The sequence below is a fragment of the Molossus molossus genome, unplaced genomic scaffold, assembly GCF_014108415.1.
Source record: "Molossus molossus isolate mMolMol1 unplaced genomic scaffold, mMolMol1.p scaffold_m16_p_8, whole genome shotgun sequence".
NCBI classification, from domain to species: domain Eukaryota; kingdom Metazoa; phylum Chordata; class Mammalia; order Chiroptera; family Molossidae; genus Molossus; species Molossus molossus.
Genome location: NW_023425402.1, coordinates 97,854,573 through 97,879,650, shown reverse-complemented (window position 1 = coordinate 97,879,650; position 25,078 = coordinate 97,854,573). Strand labels below are relative to the sequence as shown.

The 25,078-nt window shown below is 46.4% G+C and overlaps 1 protein-coding gene across 2 annotated transcripts in view; it reads right to left on the bottom strand.

The window, feature by feature from the left end:
• Positions 1–921: 921 nt before the first annotated feature.
• SASH1 (SAM and SH3 domain containing 1) overlaps positions 922–25,078 on the bottom strand; it is a 171,406-nt gene continuing 147,249 nt past the window's right edge. For both annotated transcript variants that reach the window (XM_036249202.1, XM_036249203.1), the window contains 9 exons: positions 24,148–24,291; positions 20,558–20,693; positions 19,605–19,774; positions 18,715–18,924; positions 17,709–17,859; positions 12,024–12,137; positions 5,120–6,213; positions 3,768–3,899; positions 922–2,269 (listed from right to left, as the gene is read on the bottom strand). In XM_036249202.1, the coding sequence (XP_036105095.1) occupies positions 2,006–2,269; positions 3,768–3,899; positions 5,120–6,213; positions 12,024–12,137; positions 17,709–17,859; positions 18,715–18,924; positions 19,605–19,774; positions 20,558–20,693; positions 24,148–24,291 (2,415 nt within the window). In that variant the 3' untranslated portion in view covers positions 922–2,005. The remainder of the gene's footprint in view (positions 2,270–3,767; positions 3,900–5,119; positions 6,214–12,023; positions 12,138–17,708; positions 17,860–18,714; positions 18,925–19,604; positions 19,775–20,557; positions 20,694–24,147; positions 24,292–25,078) is intronic.

The window sequence follows — 25,078 nt, the reverse complement described above, 5'->3', positions numbered from 1 at the left end:
ACAGTGAAAATGAATTAAAACTTGGAAATTCACACAAGATCTCTCCTTCCCCTTGTTACCTATTCCATGACTTATGTGTGTTTTTTTCTGCTCAGCTTAAACTACGGGCAGGGTTCCTCGAACATCATGCTGAGGTTATTGCAAGAGCAGATGAGAAGCTTGTCTTACGTCCCCGCGGCACTGGAAACACATTCCGGTGACGTGTCATAGGAGCGCCTGCAGCCCCATTACTTCCTAAATGGGCTACACTACAGGGATGTCACAACCCAAGATGACAAAAGTGGGCTGTTGTTAAGAGTGCCACAGAAATTCGGCAGCTTTAGCTTTTCATTCTAGACTTCCACCACCTCTTCACATGGCATCCTACAGAAGGTATTGCTGAAGACATAGATATTATTTTTTTTAAATGCATATCAAAGCATAAAAACATATTATCACCTGAGAACATCCTTTCCTCAGAAACATGGATCTAAGTATAAAAAGCAAACACTGGCTAAAATGGCTTTGTCATTCATGAAATCACTTTTTCCCCCCTGAGGGAAATCATGTATGTTAGTGAATAGGTGAAATATTACAGAACTTTTGATCAAAGCTTAGTGTTGAAAGGTTTTCTATTGTAAATGATCACATTCAATGCTCAGAATAGTGCTCATGATAAGAACGTAAAGCAAATTCATTTTGTAAAAACGGAAACCTTATTAGTTTAGCTGTCTAAATTTCCGCTTGGTGGAAAATCAGACACAAGGCTGAAAAAGCATAGAATGTGCTGAAATCAGTCGGAAACAATTGGAAATATGAGAATACTTAATACATAGTGAGTGTGGTCTGTCTGGCTCCAAAATGAACCTTTATTTGAATTTTTAAAATTATCTAGATAAGAAAAGAAGGAAAACAATATCTTAATTGTAAAACAAAATAAACTTTAAAAACATCTCATAAACTACGTCCCTTTTTCAAAACATCTTTCTGAAATACTCAACCTTACGATGACTCTTTGCAAAGGTGACCTGTTAGCTGATGACTGAGTTTTGGAATGGACATGGTCAGGGGTCCAAGTCAATACCGCAGCACAGTGACCAACATGGTAACAATACTAAACTGATTAAAATGAAAGGTAGTTATATAAGCACCCACACACCCACACACACCCACACACAGACACTCACATATACACACATGATATCTTTGTGAATTTCAAATACTTGTTTTTACTGGATTTGTAGTTAGTTTAAAAACTAAAAGCCAACGTGAACTTTGTGCCTGATACACACACCTACGAAATAAGCCATGTTAGAATGAGATCATTGGAAAAGCTCGTTTTTGTTGGAAATCCCAAATAGTTAGACGGCAGTCTAAGCTGAAGACTTGGAACTATGGTTACAGGGTAGTGAACACTAGTTAGATAACTGCTTAAAAGCTTATATTAAGGCAAATAAAAGCTGATTGCTAGAAAGCAATTATTAAAATGTCTCTTGTTTATCTAAAGGAGAAGAGGACTTTTTTTTTTTCCTAGTGCAGACAGATTTTCTTACGTTTGAACCAATGAGCATGTCGACCGTGTACAATCACTCCCGAGTCTGTTACTTTGGCCTAGCTAAGCCTGTCTGGTCCTCGGGCATCCTGCACAGTGACAGGCAGAAGGTCAAGGGCACCATCAGGAAGGAACAGGCTGCCCCGCCCTCTGCCCCCAGCCCTCTCCCAGGCACCCAGACAGACCGGAGGCACAGCATTTGTGGCAAGTTGGCATCTTGGTTCTATCGTGTTCTGGAAATAAAAATAAGTGCTTGTCTTTTCTTTGGGGGTCAAAGAGAACCACCCCAATTTCCTCAAAGGGGCTTTTCTGGAGAAGAGAGGGTCTTGGGTCCTGTGCCAAGGTTTCTGTTTGGCCACACACTGGGCCCTTCTTCTGGATCTGGTCTGCATGTCCAGGAAGGAGAAATTGCATCAGCATCATAAGCACAGTGAAAGGGTGGCTCTTGTCCAGGGAGGTCCTGCTCAGGCCTGGCTACATGGCCTCGGGGCCTGGCGGCAGTTTGAAGAGTCTGGCTGCAGACACGAGCTTGCTTATGTGTCGCTCCTCTGTGATGCCGGCCTCCTGAAGGCAAGTGTGGGACAGAGAAGGCACTTGGCCCAGTGTGCTGAACCCCGCCGCGGTGAGGGCACTGGTGTACATGGGCAGACCGATGGAAATCAGCCACTCGGACACGGACGACACACAGCCGGGAGACAGGGGCTTCCTGCAGATTTCTGTGAGTCCGCCACTTGGGATCTGGATCAAGAAAGGAAACAATGTCAGAAAGTCTCTACACGGGCCACTGGACGGCTGCTGCTTAGGTGCCTGAAAGGACCACGAACACTACAGTGTTCTACCACCAGAAAGCGGTGGTGTTCCACGTCCAAAACCAAGTAGCAGGCAGAACCCTTTCTCGACTGTTCAAAGGTGAGACAAATCTTCAAGGAAGTGTTTGAGGTTCTAGAAGGTACTCGGAATTAGATCTAACCCCAATTACATGTCCAACTCTCCACACTGTGAGCATTGGTATTTCTGGCTACTCTGTCTCGTGCTGACGGCTCTTCAGGGACAGATCCTGAAGGTGACCGAGCAGGCAGGCAGTCCTGGGCAATCGGGCGAAAAGTGAAACACTCCACGGTTGCGTGTTTGTAAAGTAGATTTTCCACTGTGTTTTGAATCTACATGAACAACTAGAAGATTAGACATTTTATCAATATAGTTATAAAGAATCTAAAACAGAATAGCAAGTATAGGCTAGGGCAGGGAAGGGGCCATTCATACTCGACTTCCGGGGAGGTCAAGTGCTACGGCTCTCGAAAGGTCACCGACCAGCAAATGCGCACAGCCCTTAGGCTCTGTGTGGTCTCGGTGAAGCCAAGCCTCTCCTACAATCTAGCCTCAGAAATTAACCTTGGATGTCTACGAAGATTTATTAAGAATGGTATTCATAGGGTGGTGAACACACAATACAATGTACAGTTGATGTCTTATAGAATTGTACACCTGAAACCTATATAATTTTATTAACCAATGTCACCCCAATAAATTCAATTTAAAAAAATTTAAAAACAAATACATTTTTTAAAAAATATTTTTTACTACATTATTGAAAATAAAAAAGTTGGAATCCTGGCTCAGTGGTTAGTGTTGGCTCAGGGACCAAAGAGTCACGGGTTTGATTCTTGGTCAAGACATATACCTTGGTTGCACATTTGATCCCCGGCCCTGGTCAGGGTTCTGTGGGAGGCAACCAATCGATGTGTCTCTCTCTCTCCCTCCTTCACTCTCACTCTATCTAAAAAATAAATCAATGGAAAAATATCCTCAGGTGAGGATTAAAAAAATAAAATTGTAAAAAAACCTGAATGTTTCACCAATACAGACTGACTAAATAGAACACATTCACCTACTAGAACACTGTGAAGTACTGATGATACAAAAGAACTTTCAGTGAAAGAACTAGATTCACACTCTGGTAACTGAAAACTATCAGGTTCAACACTGTGCATTTACTATTATGCGTGTGCAGAGAAATGACTGCATGGAGGTAACTTTTCTGTGTTGCTGCCAGTGGGATCATCTTCATTTTTTTTCTTTCTAAAATGATATTTTAAAACCTTGTAGGCCGAACATGGGTTGCTTCCTGCCAGGTGTCTTCTTTGGAGAGCTGCGGGCCCCTCAGCAGACGCCGGTGTGCTGTCAGGAAGCCCTAGAGCTACGGGAACTGGAAAAGCGGGGAGAGGGGGCTGCTCACCGCCATTCGGTGCTGCTTGCGAAGCAGCTTCACCCGGATCTGGTCCATGTTGGTGGCGACGTCCCTCTCGGGCTGACCCAGGTCTTCTGCGTATCTCTGCACCAGGGCTTCAGGGATCCCACAGCGGCCGTGCTGGGAGGGGAACAAGAAGGCGGCATTACAGGGACCTTTTTCTCCAAGAACCACAAGCACAAGGTAGGTTAAGACATTCAGCTACCGGAAAATAGCATCGAAGTGTTCATTTGAAGTGAATATGTTTTCTCTATAGTCAGGAAGTTAGTTTAGAGGGAATACTTCTACATCTTTATCTTGCAGGTAGTCAAGAGCTCTAGGGAAATGTTCTGAAACATAATTAAAGTAGAACACAACCATCCAACATGTCGGGGGCCAAGGCCCTCACGTCACTCTACCTGGTCATTTTGCAAAATGTTACTGACGATGTCTCCAGCACTGCAAGGGAGGAGGGTCAGCTGCTCTGCACAGCCTGCTGCTGGTCCCCCGTCTGGGAGGACCTAGCCCACCCACATCACTAGGCGCACTTGCCGCAGAGTGGAATTCCCACTGCGTGCCACTCGAAGGGGTTTATTCACTAGATTCTAAGGCAAAGGAGGATGTTACTATGAGGCATTCATGGTCACAATTTTGAAACAAGGACTCCCAGGATTGCATTAGAGCTTGCATCTCCCTGAGCAACGCACGGCTACATCTATGCTTATGTCTTCAAGGTCACTGTGGTATTGGTGGATCAACTGTTTAGTTTTTCCAAATGAGGAATGAGCTCTCATTACAGATCTCAATGTTTTGTTACAATGCGATTGTTACATAAGCTTTTTCTCATCACCCCATACAAAATAACTGTATGATACAATTATTACATCTGAATAAGGTTCTATAATTTATTCTATCTTTTATTTGTTCCTAACAATACCTCTAAGAGGTAGTTACGTAGGTTATTATTAATTCCATTTTACGTATAGGATATGTTAATGTCTAAAACATATATGTTAAAACGGGAAAACTGGAACTCAGATCTGTCCTGGCCTCTAAACCAAGCCTCTCAGGAATCAGTTCTAGTTCTGATTGATAGTGCTCCTGGCAATGTACAGCTGCCAAGAATCAAAAACAAAAAGAAAAAGAAAGAAAAGGGAGAAAAAGAAAATCCAACGCTATATTTGCATGTAATCTGGGCACCGTGCCCCCATTCATGCCACCACCAAGCAACAGAAGCCCCTGTTGTCGGCTGCCCTGTGCTCTCACTGTCAGAACGGCCGCCACCTCCGGGCTGGCCTCCTGGATCAGCTACCTGACTGTAAACGCAGAGGCCTGTGAAGTGGGGCCAGGACCTTGGGTACCTTATCAGAATACGGCTCCTCAGTGAGATCGATGCCTTCAGCCTGTAACTTATCTTCAGTGAGCATTTCGAGATCGACTCCCCGGGCGCAGGAGATCTTCCTGCTCAGAGCCGGGCCCAGCCTCACGCCGTGCTCCTGGAGGCTGGTGCTCTCTGGCAGCTCTGAGAGCCAAGGCGGAGGCCTCGGGCTTGGTGGGCTGCCGGGCTCCTGCCTTGCGGGAGGCCCAGCAGCCTGCGGGGAGGTGGGGCCGCTGGAGCTGCCCTTTTTCAGCGGCAGGCTGGGTGCGCCGGGACCAGGCGGGCCCGGGGGGAGGCCGTTGGCCAGGCGCTCCTTGCTCTTCTTGGCAGGAACAGGTGGAGGCTGCACAGGAATTCTGGCCGGGGTTTTGGCCTCAGGGCCCCTCTGCTCACCTTCTTTGGTGCCTGGGGGGTGACACGTTCCTTCAAAATCGAGTCCTTTTCTGTGACCCTCGAGAGGAGTCCTTGCGAAACTGTTTCTAGCAGGCTGAGCATCACAGTTTTTGGGCAAACACAGAGGTGACATGCTACGTGGAGAGGCTGCATTCGAGCCCCCCAGTTTCTTAGTAGTCGTTGGCTGAGGGTCAGGACATCTCTTGCTTTGGGGCAGTAGCAACGCATTGCCAACAGCAACGTCTCGCTGGGGGCTGTGACCCTTGGTGACGGAGGAGGCTATCTTTTGTGGCACTTCCGGTGTAATCTGAGGGCAGGGTGCTGTCACCGCACTAGGCACATCTTTTTCAGCATCAGGCTCTCCTTGAAGGTCGTCCAGGGAATGGGATCGGGGCCAGGTTTTCACAGGCTGGGGGCCCTCCAGGGTCTCACAGCTCCGACAGATGGAAAAGGGGAGGCTCCTCCGGTTTTTATTCAAACCCGTCACACACGGCTGATCACAGCGCTGGAAAGTGTGAGGGGTCAGCCCGCTGTCCAGCCGGCCCTCCCCCCCCTGCTTCCGTGTGTCCCCCGGCTTCGGTAAGGGCAGGGTGGGGTAGTTGCCCAGCTGGCTCCTGCTGAAAGACTCCAAGCTGGACTCGGCTGACGACTTGGCAGAGAGAAGGCCAGTTTTCCGAGTCTTGCCTGCAAGACAAGGGGATGTTTTCCGATCACATCTTAAAAGGCAAATCAATCAAAATGATGTATAAATGTGTGTTAACAGAGTTGAAATCTCAACTCCTTTCTCCCATTGTTGAATTACATTCACTAAGGACAGAAAAATCACCGCAATTTTTAGAAAAAATTCTTAGTCTTATGACAGGACTCACAGAGATCAAAATGAATTGAGTGGCGCAGGAAGGAAACACACTGTGTCAGGCAATAAAACCAGTCCAGGCCCAGTGTCTGCTCCTAGCTGCAACCAGTGTGGAAGAAGGCTGATAACCTACACCCATTCAGGGCCCACACGGACTGTCTAGTGAGTACAGTTTCCTAAGGTCAGGGGTGCAGAGGGGAGGCAGACTGAGTTCTGGGATAGGTTCTCTGAAAGGTGCCACCCCCTAAGGTTCGTACTACTGACTCCTCCAATTACACCTTCCTCCAAGCCCTCCCCTTTTAGCGTTTTGTGTATAAAATAAGTGAATCCTAGAAGCAGTCCACCAACCTTGGTATAAATAAGTGAACAAGCTGAAGTGAGTATTTTGCCTGAGATAATCTATAAACTGTTGGCATGGTCCTAATTCCCAGCGAAACAACAGCCCTGATTAAAACAAACTGTCAGACTAATAATTGAACTACCTAATCTATGTACTTGACAATTGCTGGCTGATACTAACCACCACTACTACTTGACCAGCCTCACTGAGCACTGACGAGCTAGGGGTCAAGCACTGTGCTAACCCTTCGTTTTCAGCAATGGCCATCCCTCTTCTCTCTCTGTTCTTTGTCACATTTTTGGTTAATGCCATGTCTGTTGTATGCTTTGATCCTGGCCTGAGAGGAATACCCCAGATGATAAAACATGAGCCAAGAGATCCTAGTACATTAGATCTACAAAAAAAGATACAAATGTTAAACCCACATGAGGTTTGCAAGGCGCAAAGAAATGGCTGGCTGGCTCTAATCCCTGAAAAGCCACTATCTTGTAACTAAAGGTTTTCTTCCTGGCCTATTGTTTCAGGAAACATCTCCAATTAAATAATTTAATTTAGAATCCTGCCTCCTCCCCATTAAGCAGTCTCACCCTTTCGTAGATAAGCAACAAGGGGAAACCAGGTGGGGGACTGATCTGACTGGGAGATGGGGTGTGGACACTGGCAACTCTAGAACAAAACATACTCCTGGGTAAATGAAAGACATTCTCTGGGGGAAAAACCCACACACGTCATATACAGGAGAGAAAAGGAACCACAGGAAAGGCCCGAGGCACTGTGACCTGAGACGGATGGGCCATTATCAGCAGAGAGGAAACCAGACTCCTTCAGGACCTCCCGGCTTTCTGCCACTCACTCTCATGACGAACTGTACTAAACGTATCATATCAAGCATCGTTCCGGTCACTAAGGCTGATGCGTACGACCAGAAGCCCCCTCGATCAGACTCTTTATTAAGGATTCTATCCTTTTTGATGAGACACAAATCAACACGGGAAGTATTTTGCACTTGGCAAAGCAGAGACACAGCCAGATGACGTTGAACCTCCTGCGTGTATAATAACGTGAGGCCGCAGCCCCCGCCACCTGCATGCTAGCCCGTGTCAGGCTCACGTTACTAGGCACGCTCGGTTATTAGTTGTTACATGGAGATCATGAGCCAAGTGTCAGTACTAAATGTACTGACCATGGCCCCATTTTTCAGCAATAGAAAAATCATCACCGATAAAATAGGAAGGGGAAATTCTTTAAAAAGCATGTACATTAAACCTAAAGTTGAAAAATTAGTTAAAATAAAAAAATCTTAAAACCACGTAAGTATAAATTTTAGAAATACGGCTCTCCGTCCCTGTAACTCTCGATATAAACTGCACGTATTAATCAAATGCCATGTTCACATCCTGCCCAGAATGGGAAGGTCACCGAGTTCACTTGGGGTGAACCACCTTGGATCTAGCTCTGCGGCAGGCGCACCTGAGTTCTTCAGAGCATGGAAAGTCAGCCAGCGATGTCTGCAAAATCCTTACCCATCCGAACAGCTTGGAGGAAAAGTAATTCACTGCAAATGCTCGAATATGGAAAAAGTATTAACAGGAAAGAGAGGGGACCCACACATTTACAGGAACTGAGGAGTCACTGCGAGACAGGTGGGTTTTGAATCCCATCTTGAAAGAAGTTGTCATGACGTCGGGATTTGGGGAGAACCATGATCTTCCCAAAATGATAAAACACTCTGAGTGACAGGGCTCACGGGTCAAATTCTGAGGTCCCCAGGATGCTCACCAGAACTGGGATCAGGGTGAAGCAAGCAAGATGCCTAGGGGGCGCCCCGGTGGTGACGGCTCTGAGTCACGACAGTGCAGCTGGTACCCGAGTGAGCACCTTCGAGTCTGCACCCGACCTGCTCGCCTGCCTCACTCTAGTCCTGCTTTTGGTCCCCTAAGGGCTCTCAAACTCAATTTTTAATCATGATCTACAGTACAAAACACAGTGTACATTCATCGTCCAGTGAACACAGACCAAACGGAAACAAAGATCACAAGAAACAATCAGCCTTACCTATGAAATGCACTCTGATGCTGTCTACTCTATTCTATCTTACAGACGTCTGCTTATGACCCTCTAAAATGGTCTCACAACCCACTAACGAACTGCAAGGAGCAGTTTGAAAAGCTTTGCTTTACTAGGTGCTCAATAAACGTTTTAACCCATGGGCTACTCCATGGGACTCCAATGGCAGCTAAAAACGATCAACCCTGAGCATTTCTCACGACGGTCTCCCAGCGTGCAACAGGAATTCAGGGGAACCCTTTACTACGGTTTCTAATCTTGCTAAAAACGGGAGTTTGGGGACACAACAAGAAACCACAGAGCCACCCATGGTGGTAGTGAGCTCACCTGAGCCGATGCCTCTGAAGACTTCTCTTCTGTCCGACACAAGTCCCTTCCAGAATTTCCTATCGGCTGCTTTCCTGTCCTAACAGCCCCCACCCCCCTACACACACACACACACACACACACACTCTGTAACTGCTGTAGACTCGGGCTGCAGCGGAGACACTGAGGTGCTGCTGCTCTGTGACCCTGATGGGTGGATGGGCCACCTGGTAAACGGTTTTCCTTATGGACCTGATAGTTCCCAACACTCAAGAGCTGGATTTTATTGTGTAAAGGTTTTATAGCTGCAAGTATTTTAGATGGAATTTATTCGCCTCACCCAGCAGTCAGGAGGCACAGATATTGGAGGTTAACTATAAACTAGGCTGGTGGAGAGGTCAGAAAGGAAAAGATGAGCACTGAGTTCATCATGGTAACAGAATCATTCTTTTTCAGAAAATTGGACTTAAAAAATAAGTGATTTTCAAAGCAGGAGTATTTTTAATGAAGCTTCGTTTATAAAACAGATCAAAGCTGCAGGATGGCTCAAGGCAAAGCCCGGGCACAACCCCACCTGCCCGGTGGCCACCATCCCTCATACCACCAAAGCCCTCCTCCCCTACCCACGCCCTGACGACCGCGGGACCCCACCACGGATCTCAGTTAAAACCCAGGGCTTTGGGCACACGCGCGCCCAAACCAGAAGTACGAACTGCATAAGAACTGGCTCCTTTAAGCACACCTTGCATTAATTTCTCCCTTCAATGAACACACTTTCCCAGTGAGAACTAGAACAGAACTGTTTAGCCTGGTTTAAAATTTAAATAAACAAAGGCAGGGAAGGTATCATGTCCTTAGCTGGGAAGTGGACAAAGCCAAAAAGATGAAGAAAAAAAAAGTCCAATACTTTTAGTTTGTTTGAATTGCAAACTTCTGGCAATTTCAGACCTTCATTGTCTACTTTTATGACAAAATGAAATTTCCAAAATGAAATTTATGGCTGATCCCATTGTGCTGAAGTCTGTTTATTGAATGTCTTCCATGTGCATATAACTATGGAGAACATATTATAAGGAAGCCACTGATTCAGAATCCATCATTTGCAGTGGGTATGGGACTCAGTGCTCCAGCTAAGGGCAAAAACACACATTCTCTAATGACTTCCAGTAACTAGACCATGGGTAGGGCTGGCCCAACGATGTGGTGTGGGCACCAGGACTCTGAGCCCACAGGCATGCTCTCTGAAAGAGAACGAAGTACCATATTAGATGTGGGTAGTTGTGTTCTCTGTAGCTGGTCAGAAACTTTTAAAAAGCAAATTGCGCCCTGGCCAGTTTGGCTCAGCGGTTAGAGCGTCGGCCTGCGGTACAGAGAGACCCGGGTTCGGTTCCCGCTAAGGACACGTACTTCGGTTGCAGTTTGTCCCCGGCCCTGGTTGGTCGTGCGGGTGGCAGCCACTCGATGTGTTCCTTCACGTCGATGTTTCTCTCTCTCTCTCTCCCTCCCACTTTATCTGTACAAAAGATGGAAAAATATCCTCGGGTGAGGATAAAAAAAAAAAAAAAAAAGCAAATTGCAAAATTTTAAGATTTATTTTCAGAGATGTAGCTTCCACAAAAGTGAAGCAATAACTGTTTGGATAGTCTTTCCACTTTATTTTAATATTAATTAGATAGTTTCATACTGTAATCTTTGACTTTCCATTGAGGGAGTCGCTGTGGCTGACCCCCGAGCACGCTTGCCCTCCTCACCGGCAGAGCCCGAACCCCGAGGGTGCCCTGCCCAGGCTTAACTATGTACAGAAGCAAAAAATTGAGGTGAGGGAGGATGATGGTACCTTCACGCCTGGCTTGGCATCATGTTCTCAGAGGGGCTCCTCAAAATCCTCATATTGAAATGAGAGCCCCTACAGGATAGTTCCAAGCGCTGAGACATTCTTGCTGCTCAGAATAAATAAGCACACAAGTATGCCAAAAGGTCCTCCCTGGTTGGTATTGTCTTGTTTCTTGTTTAAAGATAGGTCCACTTATTTTAATCAACCCATGGTTTTTGAAGGTACTTATTAAAACAAATACAAACTGCATCCCTTCTGGCTTAAAGCTCAGTGAAGCCAAGACACCACTGGGTGAAGCATGATGACACTAAGTTCAGTATGGACTTGAAGATGCTTATGGCTTGGGAAAGTAAGGTCTAAAATATTGACTGAGCCTATTATGAGCCAGAGTGGTGCCAGGGGAGAGAAATGGTCTAAAGGAAAAGAGCAGTAGCTTCAATTATATCATCTCTCTGAGCTTGAACGTCTTCATCTATAAAACATGCCTTACAGGGTTTGAGTGACCATTAGTAATACACACAGAAGCACCTCGCCTGCTGCCCAGCTAAGTCAGTGTCGAATAAATGCTGGGTGGCATTAACATATCATAGCTTTGTTTAAGTCTTACAACAACCTATGAAAGAGCAACTCATCTTGCTGTGTCAGAGGTAAGGGGCTCAAGGACATGAAGTAATCTGACCAAAGTCTTCAGCTCATAAATGTTCTATACAGGGTTCAAACCCGGGTCTCCTCACTTTAAACCCCTTGGCTCTTTCCATGATCTACACTGGGTGCTAAGAGTCTAAGAATTTCAGGACAATGAAAAGTTGAGGGACCCTTTCTGACACCCAAGTTTAGTCCTGAACACTCCATTTATGTCCTAAGAAGGATGGAAAGACAAGAACATCGGTTGCCTAGGCTCCTGAGGGGTATTCATTCTTCCTAAGGATCTTAATTAAGCACCAGGAATCCTGGAAAAATTCCTCCCTCTACTGTCAGTATTTTCCAAATGGCAGAGGAAGAAAGAGAGTCATTAGCCGAAGCACAGATGTCAAGAAACGACCCACGTGGCTTGCACACGAAGACGCACGTGTTGTTTGCGCCGACATTACCATTTTCCAGGTTCTCGCTGCTCTCGTAGCAGCCGGAGTCCCGGGGAGAGCATCCGCTCAGGCCCTGGCTGTCAACAAGCAGCTTCTCCTGGGAGCCTGACTGGTCGCTGTTACCTGGAGGAGGCGAGCACAAAGCATGGAATCAAAAGGGAAATGAAAAGCAAAGATTTCAAAGTCAACCAAATCCCAGTTTTATCTTCCGCCATAACCATGCATACCATTCATTTTTGTTTGTTTGTTAATCCTCACCCGAGGATATTTTTCCACTACCATTTTAGAGTGGAAGGGAGGGAGAGGGGAAGAGAAAGTGAGAAACATTGATGTGAGAGAGACACATCAATTGGTTGCCTCCCACACAACCCCGACGGGGGCCGGGGATCGAACCTGTGACCCAGGTACGTGCCCTTCACTGGGAATCGAATCTGAGACCCTTTGATCTGTGGGCCAACACTCTAACCACTGAGCAAAACTGGACAGGGTGTGTACCATACATTTTTAAGCCTGGACTTCTGGAAGAATACTCATTATTTTCACGTAAATGAGATAAAAATGAATGAGTGAGCCCTGGCCGGTTTGACTCAGTGGTAGAGCGTTGACCTGCGGTCCAGAGAGACCCGGGTTTGGTTCCCATTAAGGGCATGTACCTCGGTTGCAGTTTGTCCCCGGCCCTGGTTGAGTCGTGCGGGTGGCAACCACTCGATGTGTCCCTTTCATGTTGATGTTTCTCTCTCTCTCTCTCCTCCCCACTCTATCTGAACACAAAAAAATGGAAAAATGTCCTTGGGTGAGGATTAAAAAAAAAAAAAAATGAATGAGTGAAATCAGAACATTTTTCTTTTCAACTAAAGTATCACATGAAGATAAATTTGGAGACTGAGAGTACATGGTTGGAGCATGTCAATGTCTTCTGAGTTACCCAGAGGATGACTCGGGGGAATTCGGAGCTTGTATCAACAGTGGGGAAAGGGCGACCACATCCTTTCTGAGCGGTGGCCCCGGGGTAGAAGCAGAGTGACCATGCCCCTTGCACAGGAGCTGCTGGGTCCTATGCTTTTTAGAAATCTCTGAGATTTGTGTTTCAAGTTATTTGTCACATGCTTTCCAAATTCAGGAGCTGATATAAAAGTGTCCAGTGAAATATTGAATTTTTTTACAATTTATGAGCATTCTTTGGCCTTGGTGACATGGGCTGGCCCTTGCATTATCTCAACGAAATCAGGCTGCTAGAAGGGGACACGCACCCCTCCACCAAGGAGGCGCCAGGAAAAATCCTCCTGTCTCCACTGTTTGAATTGAGTCAAAGGGTGTTCTTTCCCTCCTGCCTTCTCCCTTTGTGTTTGGTCAGCGTTTCTCCTCAAGGGACAGGGCAGGAAAAGCTCAGGAAGCCCCTCACTGCGACACTGACTGAGGAAGGAGCACTCTGCAGGGGGTGACTGAATGCTGAACGTCCTCATTCTAAAACCCTGCTAAAGAGAAGCCGTTGGTGAAAGTCTGCCTAGAGCGAGTCGCGTGGGGAGTCCGTGGCCTTCTTCAGCCAGCAGCACCCCCTGCACGCCGCACAACACGGGCGCGTGGGGCCTGAGCTGGGATCGAGGTTACGCGCGTGGGGCCTGAGTTGGGATCGAGGTTACGCGCGTGGGGCCTGAGCTGGGATCGAGGTTACGCGCGTGGGGCCTGAGCTGGGATCGAGGTTACGCGCGTGGGGCCTGAGCTGGGATCGAGGTTACGCGCGTGGGGCCTGAGCTGGGATCGAGGTTACGCGCGTGGGGCCTGAGCTGGGATCGAGGTTACGCGCGTGGGGCCTGAGCTGGGATCGAGGTTACGCGCGTGGGGCCTGAGCTGGGATCGAGGTTATGCGCGTGGGTCGTGAGCTGGGATCGAGGTTACGCGCGTGGGGCCTGAGCTGGGATCGAGGTTACGCGCGTGGGGCCTGAGCTGGGATCGAGGTTATGCGCGTGGGGCTTGAGCTGGGATCGAGATTACGCGCGTGGGGCTTGAGCTGGGATGGAGGTTACGCGCGTGGGGCTTGAGCTGGGATGGAGGTTACGCGCGTGGGGCCTGAGCTTGGATCGAGGTTACACGCATGGGGCCTGAGCTGGGATCGAGGTTACACGGAGAACATCTCTGCCTATTACGCAGAGTGTTTGGCCGCACAGCACAGAAACCAAGGAAACATCTACATAAAACAACTAGGTGCTTGATGAACGACTTTATGTTCCTTTTCTCGTCACTTGTCCTCACTCTATTAGGTTCCTTTTCTCATCACTTGTCCTCACTCTACCACATACACAAAGAAGAGAGAAACCAAAAAGCCAGAAATCTGATGCCTTTTCTCGGGTCATTAAAAACATAAATTGTGGGAAGGCAGAGGGAGGGCTGCCACCCCAGATGTGCCAGCTGCTTCTGCTCACCACTCGCCACTTCCTGCTCACATTTCTCCCGTGGAGGGCATGTTATAACAGCGACCATGGCAGACTTTGTGGCGGGGCCCTTAAACTAGACCCCCAAATCAAGAAGTGCTGCTTTTAATATGATTAATGAAAAATTAACTAATTGGAAGTACAAGAGCAAATCCTTCTCCTGCTCCTGCACAAAAAGTGGGACATTCCAGAGAGATGTCCTCATGGTGTGGAAGAGTCTGTGGATTTGGGGTGGTTTCTGTCCCAGCCCAGCATGTTATTTAGGAAAATGATACGTGTAAAATGAGGGCTTGGAGCTATCGGTTACAACCCAGGAAGAGGAGTCAATGTAGTTTGTCCTTGGCAAGACAGTGCAGTTACTGCTTCAGCTAAAACAGGCTCCAAAGTGCTGACCAATGGGAATAAAACAGAAAACGTGTCCCCGGCCACTGCATGAAGACGCGGGCTGTGTCTGCCTCACGGGGATGCCAGCCTCCTCAGACACGGCGCAGTCCCTGAGGCTATGCGGGGGGACAGGGTCGTCACTCAGATTGCCTGAAAACCAGTTCAGTTTATAGTCAGGAGGCATGTCAAGGGGCTGCTGTCACTTTCTTCCTAAAAGACTCAATCAGCTGCTACTTAGCAGAAACTTATCAAATTTAGTGAAATTCCCTAAAAGTAAAAGCCAGAGTTTCCCAAGCAACATGCCCTCCTTCACCAGGAGGAATGAAGGGGGGGGGTACCCCTTACAGGTGCAGCAGAATCAGGGCCACATCCTCTCCCTGCACTTACTACAGCTAATGTCAAGGTACAAAGAGGAAAGGAGGTGAGCTTGACCCATGAAGATTCTCACACACAGGAGCGGAGGACTGGGGTGTGGGGCTGAAACCCTCCTGGGGGATGACCCAAACCTGGCCCTGCAGGCACTCTGCTTGGGCTAAAGCTCTCCCCGACCCCGACCCCGATCTACACACACACACACACACACACACACACACACACACTGAGGAAGAGTGTGCCGAGATACTGATGAGATATCCAAATGCCAAAAGGTTCTTGTGCACGAGGACATGCTCCATTTTCTGCGGAGCAGTTACCCCAGAAACAAAAAAGGGAAGGGAAGGGAATTTTTGGATAGCAAAAAAAAAAAAAGAAATTTTTTCAATGGGCTTGTAACATTTCTTTCTTTAACAGAAAAAAACTTAAAGCAACATATGTTTCCTTTATTTGGATTTAGAAAGTGGATACGTGGATCCGTTTTATTTTTCTCTGTACTTTTCTGCATATTTGAAGTAACTGCTCATTAAAATGCTTATAAAAATTATTTTCTTAAAGAAGAGAGCTTTCATGGGGCAGACCTAGGACAGTGGGTTGGGACCAATGTAAGGAATTGCTATCGGACAACTGAACCCTGTAGGAAGGCTGGCACTGCCCAGCCGTGGGTGCAACAAGACAGGTTGATAGATGTGCCTCTTGCCTCATGGGAGCTAAGAAAAACCTGCAACATCTCGAAGACCTCAGGAGATCTCTGAATCTGTCCAATGTACAGGAATTTAGTTTGACATATATCCATTGTGTTCCTCTAAATGATCAGTGACTTAGGATATTTCTTAAACACAGAATTTAAATGCACTCAGTGCAAAATCTTATCGTCTGGATCCAGAGCCTTGTCACTAATGAGCACCCGAGCCCTGGAAGCCTTTGTCTTGGGGCCAATAAAAGGAAGTGCTGCCCTGTGCACCGGGCACATTGCGGACCGTGGGACAGCATGCATTTGGAACGGGGTTTATGAAGAAGCAAAGAGCCCTTCTTATTCCTCCAAGTGAGCATCACGATGGGCAAAGATTCCCCCTTACAAAATGCGTCCTGGTGCAAACTCGGGATGGGATCCCAGGAAGGACAATGAGTCTGAGCCAATGAGACATAACAGAGACTCAGCAGAGATCCTGCCTTATACTCCGTCTTAGCACTGTTCCTCGTATGTTCCGAATGGTACCGGAAATGTGATGGATAGGGTTGATAAACCAGCTGTTCTCAGTGGAAGAGCAAATGAGCTATTTTATACAGCAGAAGTGGTCCAGGAGACTAGATGATTTAACTTTAATTGTTATTAATATAGCTGGTTGGCCACACCAGGCATTGGGCCAGGCTCTTTAACACACAATCTGGCCACAGACCCCCAAGAGACACCTCCAGTACTAAAGAGACCCGGTTATAAAGTGATATTCACTACAAAACACTATTCTCTCCAAATCTACTCCTGAAGGCACTGTGTCCACCTGGGATTCAGACACCTGTGTGATGGCATGTGGTCCCCTGTATCAGGTAATTCAGAGGGAGGTCCTACTAAGTAGAAGCGAGTGTAACTGAGCTGAGACACTTGCCTCCCTGTCTCTGGGGCCTGATGCCTTCAGTAATGTATAATTTTTTCCTCCACCATTAACCATGGTTTGGTGTGTCTTAACAATAGAAATGCTATTAGCTACTGACATCCCCGAAGCAGAGCACTTGAAAGAAAATGCATTTGAATTCAGTAACTGGAAAGGATGCTCCGTTTGTGATGAATAATTTCAGGAATATTTGTGCTGTCAGATTGAAGAATAAAGAGCAAGATAAGACTAGGTTAATGGAGCAAAGGATAGTGTATTCAAATAGACTTCATAAAGCTGAAAGCCCAGTGACGTCCGGGCATGGGCTGTAACAACACGCTATGGCCGCGGCCGAGCCTTTGTCATGAGAATTCTCTGCTCCGTGCATCTGCTGCGGCCACGTCCACCTGCTTGAACGAAAGCTGATGAATGTCATTTCTTCACTAGCCATTTGTTCATTAGCCAACCTACTCAATAAGAAAATAACTCCTCTTGTGCTCTGAGGAGTAATTAACCCTTGACTGGGCAACATACTCCCCGCTTGTCGGCCACTTCTGTGCCCAGGTTATCCTAACGACCCGCGGAAGGCTGCACATCCCAACCCTTCCTCACGTGACATCTACTGCTTCTTAAGGAAACTGCCATTCAGTTCTCAGTCACGGAGAGCAGTACTTTCCTCCATCTTACCTAGAAGCACTCCAGAATGATGACAGCAGTAAGGTTTTCTCTCGTGCCCCATTTCCAGGAAGGTCTGCACTGGGAATTTATGTCTTTGTACTTTTGGACATAATACCGAATTGACCTTGGCTTTGGAAAGCGTGGGACCAGATGAGTGACTCTGGGGACCTGAGTGTGTGCTGGGTGCTCACGGGAGGCCTGGTCACTGACAGTGGCGCTCCAACAGTGCGGGGACTTACTGTCATACTCCTGGAGCAGCTCCACCGCGGTCAAGAGAACGGCTCTGTGCTCTGGGTCCCTGATATTTAACTCGTCCAAGTCTTCCTCCTCGAGGAGCTTAAACGTGTCCAGATCTTCATATCCATTGAACAGGAAAGTGGGCATGTGCTCCTGGGAGGGAAAGAACACAGAAGGGGGTCAGCAGGCCCAGCCGCGTGATCCGTGACCCACAACCAGCCTCAAACGCCTCAGCTTTTCCCACAGCCATGTGTATGCTACTTGGAAGATTAGTAAGTACCACTTGTAAGCTCTCAGTCCTATGGCTTAGCAGACAAGGGGGGTGCTTCGTTAATCCCGCTTGAGAAGCTGTACTGTGCAGGCTGAGACGGGCCCCACTTCTGTTTTGAAAATGGCTTGCATTTCCATGGCGCCCTTGCTCTGAGCGGACACCTTTAACACCACAGTGTACAGTGCACGAGGCTGTTCTTTCATTCAGAGCTACTGAAATCCAACTCAGTAAGGCCTGTGACTTCCCCCGAAACAAGACAGTTTTGCAAGGAGGAAACAGAACCTACCACGGAAGCCCCACCCGACTAGATGTTGGCAATGAGGGTGGGACATGTGGGAGGAGGGAATCCTCGGAGCCTTTGTGGAGCTGAGTGAGCAGGAAGCTAGGGGTTTGTGCTTCCGATCCTTCCTGGGAGTAGCTCAAGCTCAGAGTGCTTTGAAAGCTGTTCTCGGGGAATTAATAGTGAATTCTGGCCTGGGGCTTAGCTAACACCCACAGCAGAGGTCAAGGGCAGCAATAGAATAGGGGCAACTATTTCTGTAGAATAATGGCTACTCATGTCATAGACCACACTTGTTGGATGAGATAAGATTACCCCCTGCTGCCCTGGCCAGTTTGGCTCAGCATTTAGAGCATCGACCCACAAACCAGGGGTTACCCCCTACCCTTCCCTAAAAGTGTCCTCGTGCTTGCTTAGAAGGAGAGACAATATGTGACCAGAACAAGACGAAACTGACTTTCAGGTTAATCCGATCGAGGAGATCCTCCACGGATTTGGGCTGGGGTGGTCTTCCCTTTCTCTTCCTCCTGGTGGGGCGCTTGGGCTTCTCCTCTTCCTCGTTTAGCACATCCACGTAGATGAATTTGAAGGTGCCAACCTTGTTGTTCAACAGGCCCATCCAGGTGCCCATGGGTGGTTTGCTGATAATATCGATGATGTCTCCTTTCTGTGGCCCAGGGAACAAAGATCTTTCCATTAACCACATTTCTAAGCATGTATCATGAATTGATGCAGATGTAAAAACACTCTGAAGGCTAGAACTAATGTTCTGCAAGTCACTGTGCTAGATTCCACATAGGCCGGAGGTCTCATACCCTCCACCCTCCTGCAGCACAGGGTGACATGTCTCCTAGTGCTCATGGCTAGAAGGGAGGAACCTGGCTCTCTGAATGCCTTGCCATTGTCCAGAGCTCCTAGTGCTTAGAGAAAGAATTTTCCCCCAATCAAATACCAGTGGCAATCCCCACTCTCTAATTGTTCCCTATACTCTGTGGAACTCCGTCTATCCCATATAAATACTACTGACCATACAGAGAAGGCAGCAAGGTTTCTTCAGTAGGAGAAAGCATAGAAACTGGAGGCTGGAGGGCAACAGGAATTCTAGAGAGAAGCTGCGGTCAGAGGTCAGGGCCATGAGGATGAGGAGGTGAGGACAGAGGATTGACACAAGACCTGCCTCTGTCCCAAATGCTGGCTGGTTGTTTTGCTTTTCACTACAGAGAGCAGCTTAGTAAGGTAGCCAAGACATTGGCCAGTATGCATCATAGCAGCCCAGCATTCAACAGCAAGAACAGAATGCCTCTTAAAGAAGAAAGAGCCCAGGTATAAGACCAGAGAGAGACACACCTTGAGCTTGAGCGAGTCTGTGTCATAGGGACTGGGTGTGAAGTCGGTGTGCACCCTGGCGCGCCCACAGAAGGGGCCCCGGTAGGGGGGCTCCTCATCGTCACCGTCTTCCGACTTGACGCTTTCCCTGTTGCTGGTGGAGGAATCAGTGGTACTCACTGTCTGACCACCTGTACAGGAAACACAGGAAGAAGCATAAACACAGATGTCCCTCAGAGCAAAGCTGGAAAACACTGACGGAGCTGCAGGTGGACACTAAGGGCAAAATCGTGAGCCACAACCATGTCAGGACAGAAGCAGGACCGAGTTATGAGTCCGAGGGGGATCTGAGTTTTCTGATCATTACCCCTAATCAAGCCCTAACTGCACAGTGGGACTCCGCAAGTTATCTTTATGATCTGGGGATGCAGGTGACATCACAAGCCCGTAACATTCAGACCTCTTACTGGTCAGGCATACTATTTTTATCCCATTTCAAGGGTGAAGAAACAGACTCAGAAAAGTCAAATAACTTGCCCAAGGCCAGTTATAGTGGTGGATTTAAACGTGATACCTTCCCCCATATCATTCTGCCGACACCACCATTGCTCAGAGCGGTAGACCAGCATTTGTTATCAGTGACTTTTATACTTCTCCCTTCCTCCATCTCTTACTTTGTTAGTCCTCTTCATAACCTTGAATACTTGACTTATCCTCCTCCACTCTCCAGATCCTTTCTCTGAGATGCTTTCCCTATCTTCTCTGATTGAAATTCATTACCCGCTCTTGGCCACTGCTGTACATCGACTGAATAAACATGACTCTAGGTCCCAATATTTTGTAGGTCTATCTCTTCGAAGCACCCTAAGGATAGGAACCTGGGCTTCTTTATTTTTAAATTGCCTGAACCTGACACCCAGCAAGTCTGATTGTGATTCCAAAAGAAACCATCTATGATTACAAAGTGGACGTACTCATCGAGCTCTGTCCGCTCAGAGAACTCCGCAGACTCTCTACAGAACCTCCGGCTCTGAGCTTGGGCTTGTCCATGTGTTCACTGTCAGGCTGGGAAGATGGAGGGGAACCAGGCATTCCATCGAGGCCCGTGTCCTGCAATGGATTTCAATAAAATTACATTTCATCGGAATGAATGACTGTTATTTCGTAATTCAAAGCAAGTTAGCCATCAACGATATGAATCAAATCCATTTTTATACCCAGATTTGATGCCATAATCAGTATTCACCCCCGGTTTCAATCTATACCCTTGCTCCATTTTAAAGTTGTCACCTGTGTAACTATAAATTGAGCACTTAAAAATGATTTTCATGCCCAAACAGAAGTTCTTGAAATCCCTGAGAAACACCTATCTACCTTCTAGGCAAAATCCTTCATTAAAGGCTTAGAAACTCTTAGCATACTCAATGGTCCAGTCAAGAAGCTGGACCTCAAATGCATATCAAGCAGAACCCACTAGCAATGTATCTGGGAACACTGTCAGGAAATACTCAATCTATTTGAAGGGAAACATTTACACTAAAAATATGCATATTCCTTGTTTTAAAGAAAGACCAGCTTCTTATGCTTCTATTTATACACATTAATGAAGCTGGCTAATGAAATACCAACCTAGGACCCAGATACATAGCAAAAATACCATTTTTCAGTCTATGATGAAATTTCCATAGGTTTTAGTTATCAGTTGTTCCCAGGGTTTAGTCTCTATCACTTCTTTTTTGTGTTGTTAGTAAAAAGCTGGGATGACCCTTTGGGATCACTTTGGGAGTGGCTATGTCATCAGCTTGGTGGCCCCTTGTCTGCACATATAAGTACAGCAGGCTCATTTGATTAGTGGTACGATGATGTCTCTCTTCAAAAGGTTGTAGTGAGCCTGGCATGTGTGGCTCAGTGGACTGAGTGTCATCCCATGAACTGAGAGGTCCCAGTTTGATTCCCGGTCAGGGCACATGCCCAGGTTGCGGGCTCGATCCCCAGTAGGAGGCGTGCAGAAGGCAGCTGATCTATGTTTCTCTCTCACATTGATGTTTCTATCCCTTTCTCCCTTCCTCTCTCTCTCTCTAAAAAAACACATTAAAAAAAAAAAAAAAAAAAAAAGCTTCAATATCATGCTAGAAAAGATGAAGAATTGAAAAAGAACAAAAAACAAAAGATTGCAGTGAGAACGGTTTACTTGCCACAACAGAAACCTCTCTGGCATATTCCACAGCCATGTGAGCAGCAAACCATCTAAACAAAACCTGTTATTTACATGGTGCCGAATCATCAGAAGGGCTTTAACAGGATTCCGCGGGTCCTGCAAACATTTAAGGTCAACAACCATAGCAGCTTCTGACCCAAGATACATTGTGCTCTACATTTAAGGAAAGAAGTAAGCAGACAGCCTCAAAAACAAAGGTGCCATTATTTGGAAGTTGCTGAAGCTGTAAAGTATGAATTCCTGAATACACTTTCATTCCTAAATCATAAGATTAAATCTATCCAATTACACTCTCTTTTTTAATGTTTCTGGCTAAATGCTCACGTTTTTGTTTTCTTTTTTTTAAAATAGTGATATTGCCCAGCCAGTGTATCTCAGTGGGCTGAGAGGTCTGGGTTCAATTCCTGGACAGGACAAGGTTTCAGGCTCAATCCCTGGTGGTGGTGGTGGTGGTGGGGGGGGGGGTGTGGACATGCAGGAGGCAGCCAATCAATGTTTCTCTCTCACATAGATGTTTCTCTCTCTCTAAAAAAGAAATCAATAAAAACGTACTTTAAAAAATAGTGATATTCAATTACCTCTCTGATGTATGTTTTTAAATGCTTTTTCAAATTATTAATTTATTCATCACATATTTATAGTATTCCGGGTAATGGGTAGATAGCAGGAATGGAGCAGACAAAAATCCTTACCAGAATGGTTGGTATACTTACTAAAAAGTTAAAACCTTGCAATATTAATCCTCTTTCCCCCAAAAAGCATTATAACGGTTACTTATTCCTTCTCTCTCTTTTTTTCTCACTTATGTGAAATGCCTGCTTTTAAAAGAAACAGAGAACTGGGACTACAAGGTGGGTGTATAATAGTGAAATTATAGAAAAATGCTCAAATGACATTTAAGTTCTATGCTCATGATCCATAAAGCAGAAAACCCCTACAGATGTTAAGTTTACATGAGCTTTTAGGGGAAAAGCCAACTATATAAAGTGCTTTAAATCAGAGGCGCTGCCTTCACCGGCATGACATTTGCTTCCTAGGAGACTGCACAGTTTGCTTTGTTTCTGGTCAGAAATAAAGACTCACCATCACTCCCAGACCCACAGGGATGAGAAATGCGAAGAACACAGAAAATAATTGTCAAGAAGACACACTGGAGGCAGCCCAACTTCCCCTGTAGGTCTAATAAGCCAGGGTTTCTCAATCTGAGCACTATCAGCATTGTGGACGAATGATTCCTTGTGGGGTGCTGCCCAGTGCATTAGTGGGGGTGCTGTCCTGTGCACTCTAAAATGCCTCCCTGGCCTCTATCCACTACATGTCAGTAGCACCCACCCCACCCCAGTTGTGCCTTTCAAATGCCCTGGGGTTGGTGGGGGAGCAAAACCACCCACCTCCTGTGAGAACCACCGCAGTAAACGGAGGATGCTGTAGGCTTTGTGTGAATGGTGACCGGGCTGGCTAGCTGGTATTGAGTCATGCCCACGAGCTGCTTGGATTTTAGCTTACTATGCCCACCAGAGGGCAGCAGCTGAGCCCAAATGTCAGCTTTCCCTGTTTTATTTGGTAGACACAGCAGCATTACCTGCACATTTCAAGTAGACAACCAGGTACACAAGGACTTCAACAGACTACACAATGAATACTGTAGAGCTGCAGGAGGAGAGAGCACTGCGAATCTAATGCTCCCCACGTGTCTTTACTCCCTCCACCCACCCACACAACAGACAGAAACTGGTCTTTCTGGTGATGGGATTACAGAATTGGAGAGGATCAGTGCTGTGCTATCTTAAGGGCTGCGGACAGAGCAGTTAGTGGAAACATCCCCAGGGAAACATGATCACCATCGAAGTCCTGTAGCCAGGAAGCGCTTTCTGAGTTTACTTTTCAGACGTGCTGTGTGTTTCCAGATCAACTCATGCTGCCTAAGAGAACTTGAGTGTCTTTTTCATTTTCTTTTTTTTTGTTGTTAAGGTCTGATTCTGGCGGCATCCATTTTGTACCGAGATTTATTTCAGAAAATAAAATTCTTCCTTTGTGTTCAAATTTTATTGCTTACTGCACTAAAGAATAACCCACTTTTTACATGTCTGTCTCTCCTCCCATCTGGACGCAGGAGGTCAGCCGGCCTTGACTAGTCCCAGCATGAAGCATGGTGCTGGAAGAGCCTACGTGGGTCATAAATGTTGGGCAAAGTAAATGTTTGTCTACATACACTAAGCATGGCCCCGAGCCAGGCTCGTGCCAATGGACGCCTGTATTTAGCACTATTTAAAGTCCCAGACTGAGCATCCGCGCCGTCCCTTGTGTCAGGATGAACCGAGGGGCCTTTTGCCAGCAGCCGCGTACCTGCTCAGACACAGAGCTGCTGTATTTTTTAGACATTCTCTTCCTCATTGTCTCTTTCACGGATTTGACCTTCTTTCCAAGAGAGATGCGGGAGGTGGTGGGTGATTTAATGACTTCCTTGTACACAACTTCTCCTTCTTTACCCTGCAAAACAAATAAGTGCTTTAATCACAGAAAATAAAGTCCCCAAACAAGCTTTATTATCCAGACCATTAATGCCCCAGGAAAAAGTGGCATCCCCCAGGATTTTGACATTTTCCTATGTTAACTCAGTGCTAGTCATCATTTTTAACTTTTGTTTGTTTTTTCAACTTCTAAAAAAATTTTTTCGATTACAGGTGACATTCAATATTATTTTATATTAGTTTCAGGTGCATGTTATTTATCTTTTGGATTAAAAACAAAAAGCTACTCACTAAGGGCTTGTGTTTGTTTAAAATGGATGTGAGATACTTTTTTACTTCGTTTAACCTTACTATATTCCTTCTCAGCTATACTTTTCCCTCATCATTTTAAATACCCAAGGGGGCTGCATTTCATCTATAAGGAGTGACTGGGATGAACCGAGGCTCACATAGTCCCAGCAGTGGAAGAGAGAGACAACAAGACTAGATCACCTAGGAGCAATCTCAGTCATTACAAGTCAGCATCTGAGCAGATCTGCACTGGGGTGGCACTTGGTGCGGTCAACTCCTAAGGGAGTCGACTTCCTTTTCTGAAAAAATTAGACTGTGGTCACTCCTCATCTTTTTTCACTGAAAAAAGAAAACAGCATTCCCTGGAGAGTAAAAGAAAAAAGACTCATACTTTCTCCCATTTTTTAAAAGATTAACCACATAGAATTAGGGGTTTACAAATCAATAAAAGTTGATATCCAAATAAAATAGTTTTATTCTTCCAGGAAATTCTCCAACACTTCAAAACACACAGA